The 18,052-nt window shown below is 34.8% G+C and overlaps 1 protein-coding gene and 1 long non-coding RNA gene across 2 annotated transcripts; both read right to left on the bottom strand.

The window, feature by feature from the left end:
• Window positions 1-3,346: 3,346 nt before the first annotated feature.
• LOC131804513 (protein suex-1-like) lies at window positions 3,347-5,527 on the bottom strand. The gene is made up of 2 exons (XM_059127491.1): window positions 5,487-5,527; window positions 3,347-3,647 (listed from the first exon to the last, which is right to left on the bottom strand). The coding sequence occupies exons 1-2, from the start codon at window positions 5,525-5,527 to the stop codon at window positions 3,347-3,349; spliced, it is 342 nt and encodes a 113-aa protein (XP_058983474.1).
• A 7,959-nt stretch (window positions 5,528-13,486) lies between these two features.
• Window positions 13,487-14,452, bottom strand: LOC131803463 (uncharacterized). The gene is made up of 2 exons (XR_009342598.1): window positions 14,338-14,452; window positions 13,487-14,260 (listed from the first exon to the last, which is right to left on the bottom strand). It is a non-coding gene; the product is annotated as an uncharacterized LOC131803463 (long non-coding RNA).
• Between the last annotated feature and the right edge of the window lie 3,600 nt (window positions 14,453-18,052).

Below are 18,052 nucleotides of genomic sequence, written 5' to 3' on the forward strand. Positions count from 1 at the left end.
TCAAAAATTCAGCAAAAAGCTTAATGACATTGAAAACAGGTACCCAATATTTATTTCAAAGTGTGAAATAGACACTTGTTGCTGTTGTTGTTAAAAACGAGATTAAAATTTTACCTTCCAAATATGTTTATTTGGGTCACTGAAATTTCGAAAAATAGTCTTTGGTTATTGCCTTAAATTTTAGCAGTTTTTGCAGGAATTAGAAGATTTATTTTTAAGTTTAAGTCGGTCTAGCCATTATGCACTCAGCCTTGTGGCTGCAGAATATACATGCCACTTTATATGGTCATAACTATGCTGGTGCGAAACGGCGCTTTTAGACCCCACATTTATTTAAATGATATTCCTTTTGGGAGTTCGATTTTTTCCTGTCTATTGCTCGGATAAGTTCCTGTCTAGTCGTTTTTAAGCTCATTTAAAAGAAAAACAAGACAAAAAGTATCAGTCGGTTCTGCTGACGGATGTATGTCCTCCGCCAATATCCGTTTATTGAAATAAAATGGTACCGAAGAAATCGGCCAATATTTTCGATTTCGTATCCGACCCAGGTCTAATATAAATATTACAACGTTCCAGATTTGGACTATTTTTATTTTTTATTCAAATCCTTTGTTGAGAGAAAATATCTAACTATTCCTATCAGAAACCTGCATTGCAGTGGTCGAAAATATTGAAAAATAAGCCGTTGAAATTTCAAAAAGTGCAAGAACTTACACCGCAACAGAAATAAAATATTCTCATAAGAGCTAGAGTTGCTTCGCTTGGCCGAAAGTGGTGAACTGCCGAATTGGGTTCAGCAGTTTTTAGAAAAACAAAATGATCGTGTTTATTTGCCAAAGCGGTCAGCTGAAAATGTGCACCTTCTGTTGGCCACCAGAACTCGAGCGCCGGTCATGGTGATGGTGTGGGCCGCCATAACAGCCGATGGTAGCTCTCCGGAGGTTGACCTTGGAGACCTTGGAAATTCCAACAGGATTCAGCACCATCGCACTCAGCAAGCGCCACCCAAGAATGGTTACAAAATGAGGTTCCTCGCTTCATTTCCAGTGCACAATGACCACCAAAATCTCCGGATAAAAATCCGTTGAACTATTGTGTCTGGAATATTTTGGAAAGCAAGGTTTGCACTAAAACATACCAAAGTGTCGATCTCTCAAGCAAGCGATTTGCCGGGAATGGGCCAAAATACCGCATAGCAACATTTGGGCAGCGTGTGACGGTTTAAATTTATTTCAAAATTTGATGCTATTCCCGACATTTTTTGCTTTCATTCAATAAAAATTTAAAAAAAAAAAACAAGTAAGCAAAGGCTACAGTCGAGCGGGGCCGACCGTTGAATACCCTACAACACTACAATAAACGATACAGTTTATATAGGCGAGATACTCGAAAGAATTCCACAAGATATTGTGACAAATAATAAAAGAAAACTATCAGGTTTCGTTCTCTAAATTTCGAATAATAGCAACTTAAACGAATTTGCTCATTTCCAATTTATTGGTAGATGTTGCACTTAAATGGTCTTCCTAGATCTGGAACCAATATTTCCCAAAGACCTATAATCTCTCAGAAGTGGCAAAAGATTAACATTTACTACTGGTTTTTGACTGAAATGCATCTATATGAGATACAGACATTTGACTATATTCTTCAACGAAATCAGCGTTATCGAAATAGCCAGAAGTGCGTCTTTCCTGTATTTGTGAATTCTCCAAAAAGTCACTGGAATGGACATTTTCGTATTTTGTCTACAAAAGTTGGCAAACTATTTCGCACATTGAATATTTTTGGATGGCCATCCAAAACTGCTTGGCTTTTGCAATGTCCGGTAACCCCATTCAAATGTGCCTAAGGATCGGGCGATAATTACGACCTGCTGACAATTTTGCAGTTTTTTGGTCCATTTCAACCCCTAAATATATGGCGATCATCTCCAAAAAGAGTAGGCTTCTATTCTGACCCTCATCTTATCCCCATACAAAATTTCGTAGGGATCGGGCCATAAATGCGATCTGTATATTATATCCTGATATCCTAACTACTTAGTTTTGTTAGCTGTAGAAATATTACCAAATTTTTAATTCAAAATGAATGCCAAAAAAATATGACAAAATTGAAAAAATATGAGAAAATGTTACAAAATCAATATTTTCATCTTTAGAGAGATATTTTTATGCGATTTTTTAGGCGTTTTTTCTTTTCTGCCAAGAGGCCATTCTGAATTAATGAGAACTGTCGAAATCAGTTTAGCCATTCTCGACATAAAATAGATCTTCCAAGCATATCTTCTTTGATAGACATATATATCGCACATATTTTGCTATATATCCGTTTTGTTGGATGTTAACATCAATGTAAAGATAAGAAGTAATCTTGTCATGGCTTTGTGATTTCGCCGGGATTTAAAATATTCGCGGTTTAATGAAAAATTTTGAATTTTTTCAACAAAAATGATATGGTCTATTTTACCCGCTAAATGTTATCCGATAACCACCCAAATGGGTAGGCTTCTTGCCAGCCCAAAACTCTAGCTACATGCGAAATTCCGCGTCGATTGGTCTATAATTGCGACCTGTAGAGCAAGTGCAAAATCAGGAATTTTTTCAGTTTTTGGTCCATTTCAACCCCTAAACTAAATTATTATGCGATCACCACCAAAAGAAATAGGGTTCTATTCTGATCCTAGTCCCACCTCCATTTTAAATTTCGTGAAGATCGGACCATAATTGCGACCTGTAGAGTGATTACAAATTAACATGGACAGACGGACAGACGGACGGACGGACATACATAGCTAGATCAACTCAGCTCGGCGAGATAGGAAGATCCATATACTTTCCTATGTGGGAAATCAATATTTCGTGGTGTTACATAATTTTTGGCCCAATCAAACTTATAATACCCCCAACACATAGTGTTGTAGGGTATAAAGACGTTCAAATAGTTTTGGACAGACAAATTGGATGTGGAATCATTGTGCAAGGGTTTAACTAACTTTGCGGCAAACTTCAAATCGAAAGATTTGAAAGACTTTTCTATTATCCTTTTCTATAAAAGAAACACTTGAATATAGCTGGAAACTTAGTATGATGTATGAAGTTTTGTTTGGAAATTTGAACAAATAGTGCATCATGAGTACTAAAATGAAATATTTTGAGTCAGCGGGCACTTGCAAGTCTATTTTACTGGATCTTTTTAACCCTTAACCCATTGCAAAAGTACTTAATTTTAATAAATGAAATTAATTCGTTTTAGAAATTACACCAACTGTATTAAAGGGTGTCTCCTTGGAATTTCGTTTTATTTTTTTATTGTTTTATATTTAAAGTTATTTTCAAAATGATTTTTATTTTCCAAAACCATACGAACTGGAACCGGCACTGGCATAAGCATTCGAGTACGACCCACCAAATCCACCACCAAAGGGACGTCCATAACCACCAAGGCCTCCAAAACCACGACCACCATAACCACCGTAGCCTCCGTAACCGCGTCTTCCAAATCCATAACCACGAGGAAGACGTGTTAACTCCGATTTCTCGTTCAATGCAGCATCAACGCTTATATCAGCATCTATACTGGCCAATGTTTCGGGTGTTTCTATGGCCGATGGCAACGAAAGCCAATACGAAGAGGACAACAAAATACTTCATTTTAACTCAAAAGCGTTTCAAATGATCTCTCTCTATAAAATGATTCCCGATGAACTCTGGATTGCAACTAATAATAAATCCTTGTCAAATTTTACTTTTATACTCTTTGCAGAGATCTGCGGCGGCAAATAATATGACAAAAACTACGAAATATTCCCCAAACAGTCAAAACTTTGTTCTTACATTTTTTATTAAATTTCGTTTAGGTTTTAAATTAAATAATTAATAAATCTTTGAACTTTGTGTGTCGGCATTCATTAATAACTTCGTATGAATGACTGCAATTAAAAATTATTTTTTAGTAAAGGAATTAAGTTTCGTGCCATGCTATAGTAAGATTCTCTGAAAGTACATTCTCTAACTCAAAACCATTAAGAATTGACGTACTAGACAGGAGATGTCAATAATTTGAAAAAAAGTATAAACAAATTTGTTGTTTTTCTTTTTGTTATTTTATTGTATGGCAAGTTTTGCTGGGGATCATCGACCTCATCTGGTAAAGTGGGAGCGTGGCAAGCCCCCTACAACTAGAAACTTAGATTTTTTATAAATATCTCTTATAACCAAGCGATTGGTAGATACATTTGTATTTAAGGCACAGAAAATAGATCAAGAGAGAAAAAATAGGGAATAAACTTATTAACTAAAGTAAGATTGAGAATCTCAGGTATCATTGCTAAGATATTTAGCAGTTATCAGCGAAATGCTGACCTTGTGTTTTGATTCGCCTCTCGTTTGTTTCTGTACGTGTATAGCGTTATTATGAGCGGTGCCCTGAAATCACAAATATGGTGTCAATTAATTAATAGAAATCAACAGTGACCTTAATAAATTTTCGAACAATCACAGCACGCTTTCGAAAAATCCACCCCTTCTCTCAAAACAATATAGCAATAGTGGTTCCACATCGAATTTCAAAACTCCAGCTCTATTCTAAGAGCCGATTCAAAACTTATTACCATACTTTTCGTACAGTTATACTACGCATGGCACAAACCACCCCATTCTCTCCCTATATACTAACAGTGACCTCGACACCAAATTTCTGAATTCCATCTCTATCCCACTACCCAACGCCAGATTTTTTGAAATTTTCCACTTTTCGTACGTTGATAGCTCGAATTTCCAAAACCAGCTCTTTCTTTCAAATACAAACTCCAACATCCATATCGGGACTTCAGCTCAATCTCTTCACCCAATTTAGTAACATTCAGTTCTTTTCGTATAGTTAATGTACGCATTTTCAAAACAATATCCATACCTCAACCTTAGATATTAGAAGTGACCTTAATATCAAATTTCAGGATTTCAGCTCTGTATTCTCCCCTTGTGTCAAATTTAGTACTCTTTAGTAAAATTATGGTACCAATTTCCTAAACGAGCTCCTTCTCTCAACTACAGACATCCATTTTAAGTTCCAGGATTCCAGCCCTATCTTCTCACCCAATACCAATTTAGTAACATTTAGTTCTTTTCGTACAGTTAAAGTACGTATTTTCCAAAACAATCTCCATATCTCAACCTCAGATACCATCAGTGACCTTAATATCAAATTTGAGGACTTCAGCCTAGTACAATTATTATATGAATTTCCAAAACCACATTTTGCCCTCAAGCCAAGACACCAACATCGATATCCATATTAATTTTCGGGATTTCAGCTTAATCCCTTCACCCAATACGAATTTAGTAACATTTACTTCTTTTCTTACAATCCATATCTCCGCTTCAGACACCATCATTGACTTTAATATCAAATTTCAGGAATTCAGCTCTGTAATTTCTTCATTCTCAAATTTACCACCATTTAGTATAATTATAGTACGAACTTACAAAAGAAGCTCCTTCTCTATGCTAAAGGCAAGGACATCCATGTCAGATTTGAGTATTCCAGCCCTACCCCAAAAGAATATGAACGCATTTCCAAATTACTGCCAAAACTCAAACACAGGTCACATCCCAGAAAGCAAAAACTATCCGCTGTATTACTAAGAATACTCAACAAAGCGATAGAAATAATCGCGTTTAATATTGCTTTCTCACCCCGGAAGGAGCATCCTTCGGGAAAAAATTAACCACCACATAGCGTTTAAAGCGTTACTTCTAACAATTGTGGAAGTCACTCTGACAGTTATTGGAAGAGAATTTTTTTATGTTTTTACTTCAGACCTAAGCAATTATTATACCCTACAACACTATGTGTTGGGGGTATTATAAGTTTGATTGGGCCAGAATTTATGTAACACCTCGAAATATTGGTTTCCCATATAGGAAAGTATATATGGATCTTCCTAGCTCGCCGAGCTGAGTCGATCTAGCTATGTATGTCCGTCCGTCCGTCCGTCTGTCCGTCTGTCCATGTTAATTTGTAATCACTCTACAGGTCGCAATTATGGCCCGATCTTCACGAAATTTAGAATGGAGGTGGGGATAGGGTCAGAATAGAACCCTATTTCTTTTAGAGATGATCGTCAAATGTTTAGGGGTTGAAATGGACCAAATACTGAAAAAATGTCGGATTTTGCAGTAGCTATACAGGTCGCAATTATAGACCAATCGACGCGGAATTTCGCATGTAGCTAGAGTTTAGGGCGGGGAAGAAGCCTACCAATTTGGGTGGTCATCGGATAATATTTAGCGGGTAAAATAGACCATAACTTCTGTGTTGAAAAATTCAACATTTTTCATTAAACCGCGAATATTTTAAATCCTGGCCAAATCACGAAGCCATGTCAAAGTTACTTCTGATCTTTACATTGATGTTAACATCCAACAAATCGGATATATAGCAAAATATGTGCGATATATATGTCTATCAAAGAAGATATGCTTGAAAGATCTCTTATATGTCGAGAACGGCTGAACTGATTTCGACAGTTCTCATTAATTCAGAATGGCCTCTTGGCAGGAAAGAAAGAAACGTCTAAAAAATCGCATAAAAATATCTCTCTAAAGATGAAAATATTGATTTTGTAAAATTTTCTCATATTTTTTCAATTTTGTCATATTTTTGGCATATTTTCATTTTAAATTAAAGATTTGGTAATATTTCTACAGCTAACAAAACTAAGTAGTTAGGATATCAGGATATCATATAGAGATCGGAATTTCGCATGTAGCTAGAGTTTAGGGCGGGGAAGAAGCCTACCAATTTGGGTGGTCATCGGATAATATTTAGCGGGTAAAATAGACCATAACTTTTGTGTTGAAAAATTCAACATTTTTCATTAAACCGCGAATATTTTAAATCCTGGCCAAATCACGAAGCCATGTCAAAGTTACTTCTGATCTTTACATTGATGTTAACATCCAACAAATCGGATATATAGCAAAATATGTGCGAGATATATGTCTATCAAAGAAGATATGCTTGAAAGATCTCTTATATGTCGAGAACGGCTGAACTGATTTCGACAGTTCTCATTAATTCAGAATGGCCTCTTGGCAGGAAAGAAAGATACGTCTAAAAAATCGCATAAAAATATCTCTCTAAAGATGAAAATATTGATTTTGTAAAATTTTCTCATATTTTTTCAATTTTGTCATATTTTTGGCATATTTTCATTTTAAATTAAAGATTTGGTAATATTTCTACAGCTAACAAAACTAAGTAGTTAGGATATCAGGATATCATATAGAGATCGCATTTATGGCCCGATCCTTACGAAATTTGCATGGGGATAAGATGAGGATCGGAATAGAAGCCTACTCTTTTTGGGGATGATCGCCATATATTTAGGGGTTGAAATGGACCAAAAAACTGCAAAATTGTCAGCAGGTCGTAATTATCGGCCGATGTCCATTCCAGTGACTTTTTGGAGAATTCACAAATACAGGAAAGGTGCACTTCTGACTATTTCGTTAACGCTGATTTTGTTGAAGAATATAGTCAAATGTCTGTATCTCATATAGATGCGTTTCAGTCAAAAACCAATAATAAATGTTAATCTTTTACCACTTCTGAGAGATTATAGGTCTTTGGGAAATATTGGTTCCAGATCTAGGACGACCATTTACGTGCAACATCTACCAATAAATTGGAAATGAGCAAATTAGTTTAAGTTGTTATTATTCGAAAATTAGAGAACGAAACTTGGTGGTTTTATTTTATTATTTGTCACAATATCTTGTGGAATCCTTTCGAGTATATAAACTGTATCGTTTATTATAGTGTTGTAGGGTATTCAACGGTCGGCCCCGCTCGACTGTAGCCTTTGCTTACTTGTTTTTTTATTGTTATTGGTACTTTTTCCAATGTACTCTTGCATAGAACTTTTACTTATTAGCTGAAATACTCACACTTTATCTTTTGTTTCGTTTGGAAAATGTAATGTCTGTCTTGGGAATCGATCCTGGGTGTCCAGAGAGCAAAGCTGGCTCAGATAGAATATCTTATTTATGTTCAATCCGTAACTAACTGCAAACTATCGCTGTTTTTACTGGTGGAAGTCACAAGAAAGTGTCTGCACACATGTCACCTTATCTTATATTCCTTGGCGCCACTACGTAGTAACGCCGTGACGATAGAAAGTAGACAACAGTAGTTTTGTTATTGTAAATGTACATACTATCGCATTTATTATGTTTAAAAGCGTCGCAGAAGTGGCATGTTAAAAAGGGAGTGAGTTACGCACTTCCAAATGCTTCCTGGGATCAGTAATCAAAATATCAAATTTCAGGATTGTATCTCCATTCCTTCACCCAATATAGTACCATTCAGTACTAATTGTAAAATTTTAGTGCACTTTTACAGTACCTAATACCAAATTTCAGATTTCAGGCCACCTTCAAACTACCTTCATATATCGAACGTTTCTTTCAACATTGATACTCATACCAAACATTTAATTTTTTGGCTCTATCCGTTCACATAATACCAAATAGTATTATTTTGAAGCTTTTGAGTAACATTAAACTTCGAATTTCCATAAAACCACTGGTACATCTTCCCTGCCCTTCATCAGTGACTATACTTCCAAATTCAGAATTCTAGGTCATTCCGTTGCATTTTGTCTGCAGTTAGGTCAAGTTCGAAGATAAGCCATATCGGTCAACCATTCCCGATAGCACCCATATAGAGGTACTTCCCGATATTCGATATTTTGACTATTTTAGCTACACTCTGCAACGGAATAGTATAAAATTCAATATTTAGAGTTCATAATATTTTCTACCTCCTGTGGCAAAATATTGTGGATATAGGTCTTTCCCTATAGACTCCATATAATTGTACCTTCCCATATTCGACATTTTAATGATTTGAGCTGTCCGCTAGAGCTTAAATTCGGTATTTAGGGTTGATAATGGATTCTATCACCCGCCTGATATTTTGACGATTTAGCCACATTTTCTAAGGAATATTTTTAAATTCGGTGTTTTGAGTCTCTAACGGTCTCTACCTCATGTGACAGAATATTGGGTATATAGGTCCACGTTTTCTCATAGCCCCAATATAAAATCACTTCCAGATATTAGTTATTTTGACAATTTCAGACACATTTTCTAATGGAATTACTTAAAATTCATTTTTGGGTTCCTTAATACATTCTTCTGCTTATAAAGAACTATTTCTGTATAAGTCAACCAGGATAGCCACTATCCTCCCGATATTCGGTATTTTGATGACTGTAGCCAAATTTTTCACATAATTGTTTGATATTTGGATTGGATGTTCCTAATAACAGAAGTGACACCTATCCCTCAAATACTGTATTTTCGGCATTTACAGACATATTTTTACATGGGTTACTTTCCAAATGGTGGGGGTATAAAAAGTTCGGCCTACCTGAACATCACTGCTTTTTTACTTGTTATCTTCAAAATCAATTTATATTTTTTTAAAAATATTACATTACGAAAAGTTTGTATCAAATCGAACATTTCATTCGGATGTACCGTTTCAATTAGTACATTCAGGAAATAAAAATTAAAAACTAACAAAATTACTTTTGTTTCAAGAGTAATTTATTTCAAGTTGTGGCAAATAATTAATCCAAATCTTAAATTATTAGAAATAATATAATATGATATCTTCATTGAACTAGAAGAACACAGTCTAAATATTCCGAAACAACATGATTAAAGCTCCATAATATTCTTACAACGAAATATTTGTAAAATAAATAAAAAAATACATCATTGTTTAATTTTTTAAAAAATTCCAAGAAATGCTATTCAATACAATCGTACTAACATAAATCATAAATGACAATCATCTGACTGTATTTGCAGAATTTATACAAACACATGTAGCTACACAAAAGATACAAAAAAATACCCGGCTATTCAATTTCTTTTTGCTCTTTCTTTCTTTTTTCCCTGTCCCCCTGTTTTTAAATACCAATTCCAATGCATTTTGCCTTTTGATATGTTAATTTATGTCAATCGTTAATAACACATTTCGTTAATAATGATTATTGGATCTTTTGTCTAAACGAATTAATTTATTATTTAATGACAAACAGACAAACAAATACAACATACAAATATAGGTATAACGTAACAAACATACAGCGACTTTATTTTACACTAAATAAATTCAATAGTCACACTAGGCCCTAAACTATATTTTTATATATTTTTATATTTTTATACCCTCAGCCATATGGCTAGAGAGGGTATTTATCATCGAAATTACGGTTTTAAACCCTAGGTCTCTTTGAACCAAATCCATTTCAGGACATTTGGAGTCAATCTAGCAATGTCCGTCCGTCCGTCTGGCTGGTGTGCATTCTATGGAATGGAGTATCCTATTTGATCCAAACTTGGTAATATTATTGTCAAACTTAGATCGAGTTCGGAGATGGGCAATATCGGTCCACTCCTTCTGGTACCACGCCTAGAAAATGTCAACATTTAAAAAAAAAATAATTCGCTGCACAGAAAGAGAAAGTTTAATCCGAATTTTGCAAATCCTAATGTTTGCATCAGTGCTAGGTCAGGTCCAGTACTTCCCACACAAACGATCAACATGTTGAATAATTATAACTCTTATAAATTACACACATCACAATAATTTTATTAACTGGAATATATCAGTCCACTCCTTCTGGTAACTCCCCCCAAAGGGTCACAATTTTTGAATATTCATGAAGCTCAAAAAACACGAAATTAGCACAATATTGATTCATCACAATATTTTTATCAACACAAGGTCTGTTGCAAAGATGGTAGATATCGGACCATTTCTGATAACTTCCCTACAAAGGATCAAAGTTTTGAATAACAAAAACGATTATAAAATCCGAAATAAGCATCCGATTCTCTTCAAATTACACACATCACAATATCTTTATTAACCTAAGGTCTGGTGTGAAGATGAGATATATCGGTCCACTTATTCTGGTACCTCATCCACAAAGGTTCAACATCTTGAGTATTCTTTAAGCTCATAAAAAGGGAAATTAACATGCGATTCCATTCAGACTTGCTACATCTCAATATTTCCATCAACACAAGATCTGTTATAAAAATGGTAGGTATCGGAACATTTCTTCTGTACCTTCCCCACATAGGGTTCAAGATTTTGAAAAACAAATTTCACACATCCAAAATATGTTTGCTAACGCAGGATCTGTTGTGAAGATGATATATATCTGCGAACCCCTTCTGGTACCTAACCCACTAAGAGTCACAATTTTCAATATTTTATCTTTTTTACAACTTGCTATATCTAAATATTTCTCTTAACCAGAAATCTGATATATATATATATGTAATTTAGCGAAATTTATGATTTTATGTAAAATTGGGTATTAATGTTCGATTTCCTTCAAATTTTATCCATACCATTATTTTTATCAGTATTAGATGAAGTATGAAAATGGAATACTTCGGTTTGCTATATCTGTTAAATCACGCATATTTTTCACAATTTCAAAAAACTACCATTTAGGCCAATTATTTTCAATGACGTAAGCAATATATTTAGGGGTTGAAATGGACCAACAACTACCTGATTTTGCAGCCTTTTTAAAGGTCACAAATAGAAACCAAAGGACACGAAATCTCGCATGAAGTTAGAGTTGAGGTCAGCGGGTAAAATGGAACACTACTTTTGTGTGAAAAAAATACCACCATTACTTACAGGCGATATCCGAAATACACACAAGGCGAATTTCCGGCTTTTGACGAATATAGACAAGCAAATCATATATATGAGTCTAAATTTGGAGATTCAGAGGGGCCTCTTGCTTTTGGAGATGATCGCAAAATATTATCTGTTCAAATGAACCAAAATAAAAAAAAACTAATCACACAATTGAAGCTAATAGCCACGCCTGAGAAGAGAGTTAAGGACAGGGAAGAACTCTAGCATTTTGGATGACCATTGAATTATATTTAGCTGTAAAATGGGCCACAACAACTAACATCACGACGGAGTGCGTAAATATTGGGCAAATGTCCCTGGTCAAAATCCTAAGAGAAATAACTGGGCAGTGCTCCGTGACATAATTTCAAAATGAATTTAGATATATAGGGGCTTCTAACATATTGTAGTGTTGTAGGGTATCACATGGTCGGTCCGCACTACTATAACCTTTGCTTACTTGTTTGTACATTAAATCGGTACCTATATACCCTATTAAAGTGTCACTTCTGTTAAATTCTAACATAATGCTATGTCCTCTCCCAGCACCATCTACTAAAGTAAAGCAACAATGAAATGTCACATCTTATTATATTATGTGTCTTTTTTGGAAATTAGTAAAATTTAGGTGGTATTGTCAAAGACCTAAAATGGTAAAGGCTAGACAAAATACATATCAAAGACATAAAACTATAAAGATTGGACAAAATGCATATGGTATTGTTGTATACATATGCAAAGACATATAATATAATAAGATAGGTCAAAGACCTAAAACTATAAAGACTGGACAAAATGCATATGGGCTTTACTTTTTCTATTAGGTAGTAGATGGCAGGCGGCATAACAGAAATGCATTGGAAATTTTAGAAAAATATGTTATTGCGATATCGCCGAAAAATGGCGGAAATACGAGGAAAAAATATCAGATATGATAGACATACGCTCAAAAATCTATTCCAGAGCATTTCCTTGTACATTGAATAGATAAAAATCAACAACAACCCTTAAAAGTGTCAGCTCTGTTAAATTATAACATAATGCTATGTCACGATATCGTGACATAACATATTGTAATATAACAGAGCTGACAATTTTATAACATTTTTGCTGATTTTTTTCGATTTGATGTACAGGGAAATTCTCTGATTAGATTTTTGAGACCATATATATCATATCTGTTACTTTTGATCGCGGTTTTCCGCCATTTCGGAATCGATAAAAATGAACAAAAACCCTATAAAAGTGTCAGCTCGGTTAAATTATAAAATGATGATGCTAACGCCATCTATTGAAGCAGGGCAACAATGACATGAAATATTCTTATTATATTATATGCCTTTTTTGGAAATTAGTAAAATTTCGTTGGTATTGTTGTATACATATAAAGACATATAATATAATAAGATGGGACATTACATTGTTACTTTTCTTCAATAGATGTCGTTGGTAGTAGAAAAAATATGTTATGTCACGATATCGTGACATAGCAATATGTTATAATTTAACAGAGCTGACACTTTTTAAGGGTTGTTGTGGATACATTTTGTTCCATCTTTATAGTTTTATGCCTTTGATACATATGTGTGTCATAACGAGCTCCACCTATTGATATTGGGCAAATAAGTAGTTGACGAACAACGTGCATACTTTTAGGCTCCCAAAATACAAGGTACAATATAACATAGAAAATTAGATTAAAAGTGAATTTTTATCTAATACCGTTATATAAAACAAAGTAACGCATATATCACACATTTATTATATGTATGTACACATGTGTACACCCGTGCATACAATGTCTACCTTAAACACCGTAGGGAATCAATTTTGCAAAAACAAAAATAGCGTTAGAAATATAATCTCATTAAAAAAGTGTCTTTAAACGTTCAGACAAATAACAAACGCTTCACATGATTTGTGCTGTGAATCCCCAAAACTTGGGAAAAAGTAAAAAAACAATTCAAACCACAAAACAAGCCACCCAACCAACCAACCACTTCTCCCGATATGAAAGTGAAGAAGAAGAAATGACAAAATAGAAAACGTTTTGCTGTAGCGGTATTTGAAACCAGTTTACGTTTTATGTTGTTATCCGTCTATTGTTTGTTTCTTTTTTTGCGTTCCCATCAATATTCGTTTTGGCCGATAATTGAGTTGACCACAAAAGCCAACAAATAAAACGCTGGCCGGTATTATTCATTCGCCATCGAATCAGGTTCAGCACATGACCGTCTTTATTGTTTACCAAAAAGCGCGGAGAATGAGTGGATAATTGTTGTATTTTTGTTTATTTTTGTTTATTCGGTATCCAGTTTTAAGTTATTTGGTTATTTTGTTATTGTGTCAAATTATTAATTGGGAAAGGTCAAATTTCTCCAGAACGTAAATTTTTGAATCGAATCAAAGAACACAAGCCAAATACTTCAAAATTTCCAATTGAGAAAGTTCGTGAAAAGGACTGCGAAATTTGAATATGAATATGCGTCAATTTGGAATTTAAAGATTCGAATTCAATCTGGAACGGGCACAAAATCAGAATGAAACTCAGACAAGTTGTATAATTTGACAAAATATCTAAAATTCAATAATTACATCTTATTTTTGATATGAAGCCCAAGTAGTAGTTCCGGTCCCAGGGGTTGGATTCTTATTCTATAAAAAGGTGAGCTGGAAACTTTTATAAAGAAAAGAAATGTCAAATGAAAAATGTTATTAAGAAAATATTTTCACAGAACAAAAATCCAGCCCCTAGGACTTGAACTATTACTTGGGTTTCATATCTAAAAATCACGCCACCATATTTGAAGAAAAAGAAAACAGTGAGGAAACCAATGCATATTATTTAAAATATTTTGAAACTTTAGAGAGCCAAGAACACTCAGAATAGGCCTCTTGTGTACTGTAGGCTGACATATTTCGTTGGACTTTCTGCAATCTATACTAACACACGCTTAAGGCAATCGACTGAACTTTAAATCAAAACTCAAACAGAGACCGTAGGGGTGTGAAAGAAAAAGGGGCTTATGGACCATTAAAAATATGCTCTAATTTACACCGGCATCTTCATTCCACGTGTACGAAGATACGTCATTTATTTGACGTATAAGCAATGGAATTGAAAATCTAAAAAAAAACGCGTTTTATTGAAACCTGTCGGTATAAATACGTACTTGCGATAAGTACGAATTTGTTTTAAAATTTACGACTTTGATTTCAATTTGGCGTAAGGACTTCGAAATTTTTGAAAAGTTTTTCCAAAAGTAAAGGATCGATAAGAACTGACATGGCCAAGGGCTGAGGTATGTCATGATTTTCGGAACTTCATACTTAAGGAGTAGAACAAATAAAAACAACGACATTTTTTATACCCTCAACCATATGTTAAATTAGGTATGAGAATCAATGTTTGAAAGTAAGTTTGATGTATGAAGGTAGTTTTGGAAATGTGTACTATGTGTGCGAACTGTACTAAATGGTATAAAATTTGAAACAGTTTGGTGCTTGAAATCTGAAATTTGAAGTTACGGTCGCTATTCATGTGTAGCCTGAGAAAAGTTCTAAATGGTACCACATTGGGTATTGGGTGAAGGAGTAGAGTTGGTGAAATAATAGAGCTGAAATTCTGGAATTTGATAATGATGTCACTATTGGTTTCTAGGGTTTACATAAGACTTACAAAATAATATTACCATCATTATAAGGCTCCAAATTCGAGTTCTTTAATCGAAATACAAATTTCTGATACTATCGAATCTATTTTTATACCCTACACAACCCTGTGGTACAGGGAACTATGACTTTGTAAATGTGTATATAACATGCAGTAGGAAACAAGATAGACCATAGGTAATTGAAATTGGTGATGCGGCCAAAACGTGCCTTGTCGAAATAACGGTTTTAGGACCTAGGTCTCTTTGGGCCAAATCCCTTTCAAGTCATTTGGAATCAATCTAGGGGGTCCGTCCGTTTGTCTGTTTGACCGTCTGGTGTGCACGATAACTGCCGAAGGGAGTATCCGATTTGGTCCAAACTTGGTACATCGAAATATTACTGTCAAACTGTAATCGGTCGGTTTCTGGTACCTCCCCCGCAATAGGTCAACATTTTCAAAGAAAATAATTTACCTCATAGTAAAGACCATTCGATTTTGTGCAAACTTTGCAAATCTAAATATTTTTGACAGTACTAGGTCCGGTACGAAAGTGGACATTATCGGCCCACTCCATCTAGTACCTCCCCCACAAAGGGCCAACATTTGGAATAATTATTATTCTTAAATAATGTGAAGTCTTGTTGTTTTCAAAAATACCAATATTTTTGTTAAAACAAGGAAATATCGGTCCACTCCTTCTGGTACCTCCTCTACAAAGGGTCAACATGTTGACCCGCTATGAGGCTCTCAAAGCGCGAAATGAACATCCGATTTCTTTCAAACATCTCAATACAAGATCCTCCCTCCCCAAAAATGGGTCGACATTTTCAATAACCCAAGCTCTCATAAAATCCGAAATACGCATCCGATTCATTTTAATCCGGTGAATAATAATACCATCAAAATATGGAATGAAAGGAGATACCATTTTATATGGGCTTTGTCAGGCTGTAATATCCTTACTAACCGTTATATGGAGCCCATTTACGGACATAACCTGTCTACTGGCAAAATACCCATGTGCGCAAAATTTTAGCCATCTATTTCAATTCGTTCTAAATATAAGGTGATTACAACAGTAAGACAAAAGACAGGCGGACATCGCTAAATCGACTTAGAATTTTACGCTGATCAAGCTCTATTTCCATTATTTATCAAGATTTGTTTTTCTGATAAATTTTCCTTTATATTTTTCGAGTTTTTCGACGATACTACTGCCTATGACAGAAAATTGTCTTTGCAGGTCCTATATTCTGTATTTGACCAAATTTTTTCAAGTAGTCAAGTGTAGTCTCGGAAAAAGAAAAAGAGCTTCCAGTCTTCTATTTAGATAAAACAAGTAAAAAAGTTGTAAGTTCGGCCGGGCCGATCTTGGATTACCCTCCAACATTTGGAACGAATTTGGCCATTTTTAAAAAAAATAAAATCCGTAAAAAATTCTCTTAAAATCTTAAGAATACCGAATGTAGCCATTATATTAAGACCTATACGACGACGTGGACCTGCATAGGCAACTTTTGTCATAAGCCATTACAATATTCAAATGCGAAACTTGAAAAAATTTGGTCAAATACAGAATATAGGACCTGCAAAGACAATTTTCTGTCATAGGCAGTAGTATCGTCGAAAAACTCGAAAAATATAAAGGAAAATTTATCAGAAAAACAAATCTTGATAAATAATGGAAATAGAGCTTGATCAGCGTAAAATTCTAAGTCGATTTAGCGATGTCCGCCTGTCTTTTGTCTTACTGTTGTAATCACCTTATATTTAGAACGAATTGAAATAGATGGCTAAAATTTTGCGCACATGGGTATTTTGCCAGTAGACAGGTTATGTCCGTAAATGGGCTCCATATAACGGTTAGTAAGGATATTACAGCCTGACAAAGCCCATATAAAATGGTATCTCCTTTCATTCCATATTTTGATGGTATTATTATTCACCGGATTAAAATGAATCGGATGCGTATTTCGGATTTTATGAGAGCTTGGGTTATTGAAAATGTCGACCCATTTTTGGGGAGGGAGGATCTTGTATTGAGATGTTTGAAAGAAATCGGATGTTCATTTCGCGCTTTGAGAGCCTCATAGCGGGTCAACATGTTGACCCTTTGTAGAGGAGGTACCAGAAGGAGTGGACCGATATTTCCTTGTTTTAACAAAAATATTGGTATTTTTGAAAACAACAAGACTTCACATTATTTAAGAATAATAATTATTCCAAATGTTGGCCCTTTGTGGGGGAGGTACTAGATGGAGTGGGCCGATAATGTCCACTTTCGTACCGGACCTAGTACTGTCAAAAATATTTAGATTTGCAAAGTTTGCACAAAATCGAATGGTCTTTACTATGAGGTAAATTATTTTCTTTGAAAATGTTGACCTATTGCGGGGGAGGTACCAGAAACCGACCGATTACAGTTTGACAGTAATATTTCGATGTACCAAGTTTGGACCAAATCGGATACTCCCTTCGGCAGTTATCGTGCACACCAGACGGTCAAACAGACAAACGGACGGACCCCCTAGATTGATTCCAAATGACTTGAAACGGATTTGGCCCAAAGAGACCTAGGTCCTAAAACCGTTATTTCGACAAGGCACGTTTTGGCCGCATCACCAATTTCAATTACCTATGGTCTATCTTGTTTCC

Source organism: Musca domestica, unplaced genomic scaffold (assembly GCF_030504385.1).
Source record: "Musca domestica strain aabys unplaced genomic scaffold, Musca_domestica.polishedcontigs.V.1.1 10, whole genome shotgun sequence".
Taxonomy (NCBI): domain Eukaryota; kingdom Metazoa; phylum Arthropoda; class Insecta; order Diptera; family Muscidae; genus Musca; species Musca domestica.

Bases quoted from the DNA above. Each gene is read 5' to 3' on its own strand.
- LOC131804513 (XM_059127491.1), bottom strand. From the start codon at position 5,527: ATGGATGTCCTTGCCTTTAGCATAGAGAAGGAGCTTCTTTT. The intron at 3,648-5,486 runs GTAAGTTCGTAC...GTTAAAATGAAG, and splicing joins ATAGAGAAGGAGCTTCTTTT to TATTTTGTTGTCCTCTTCGT.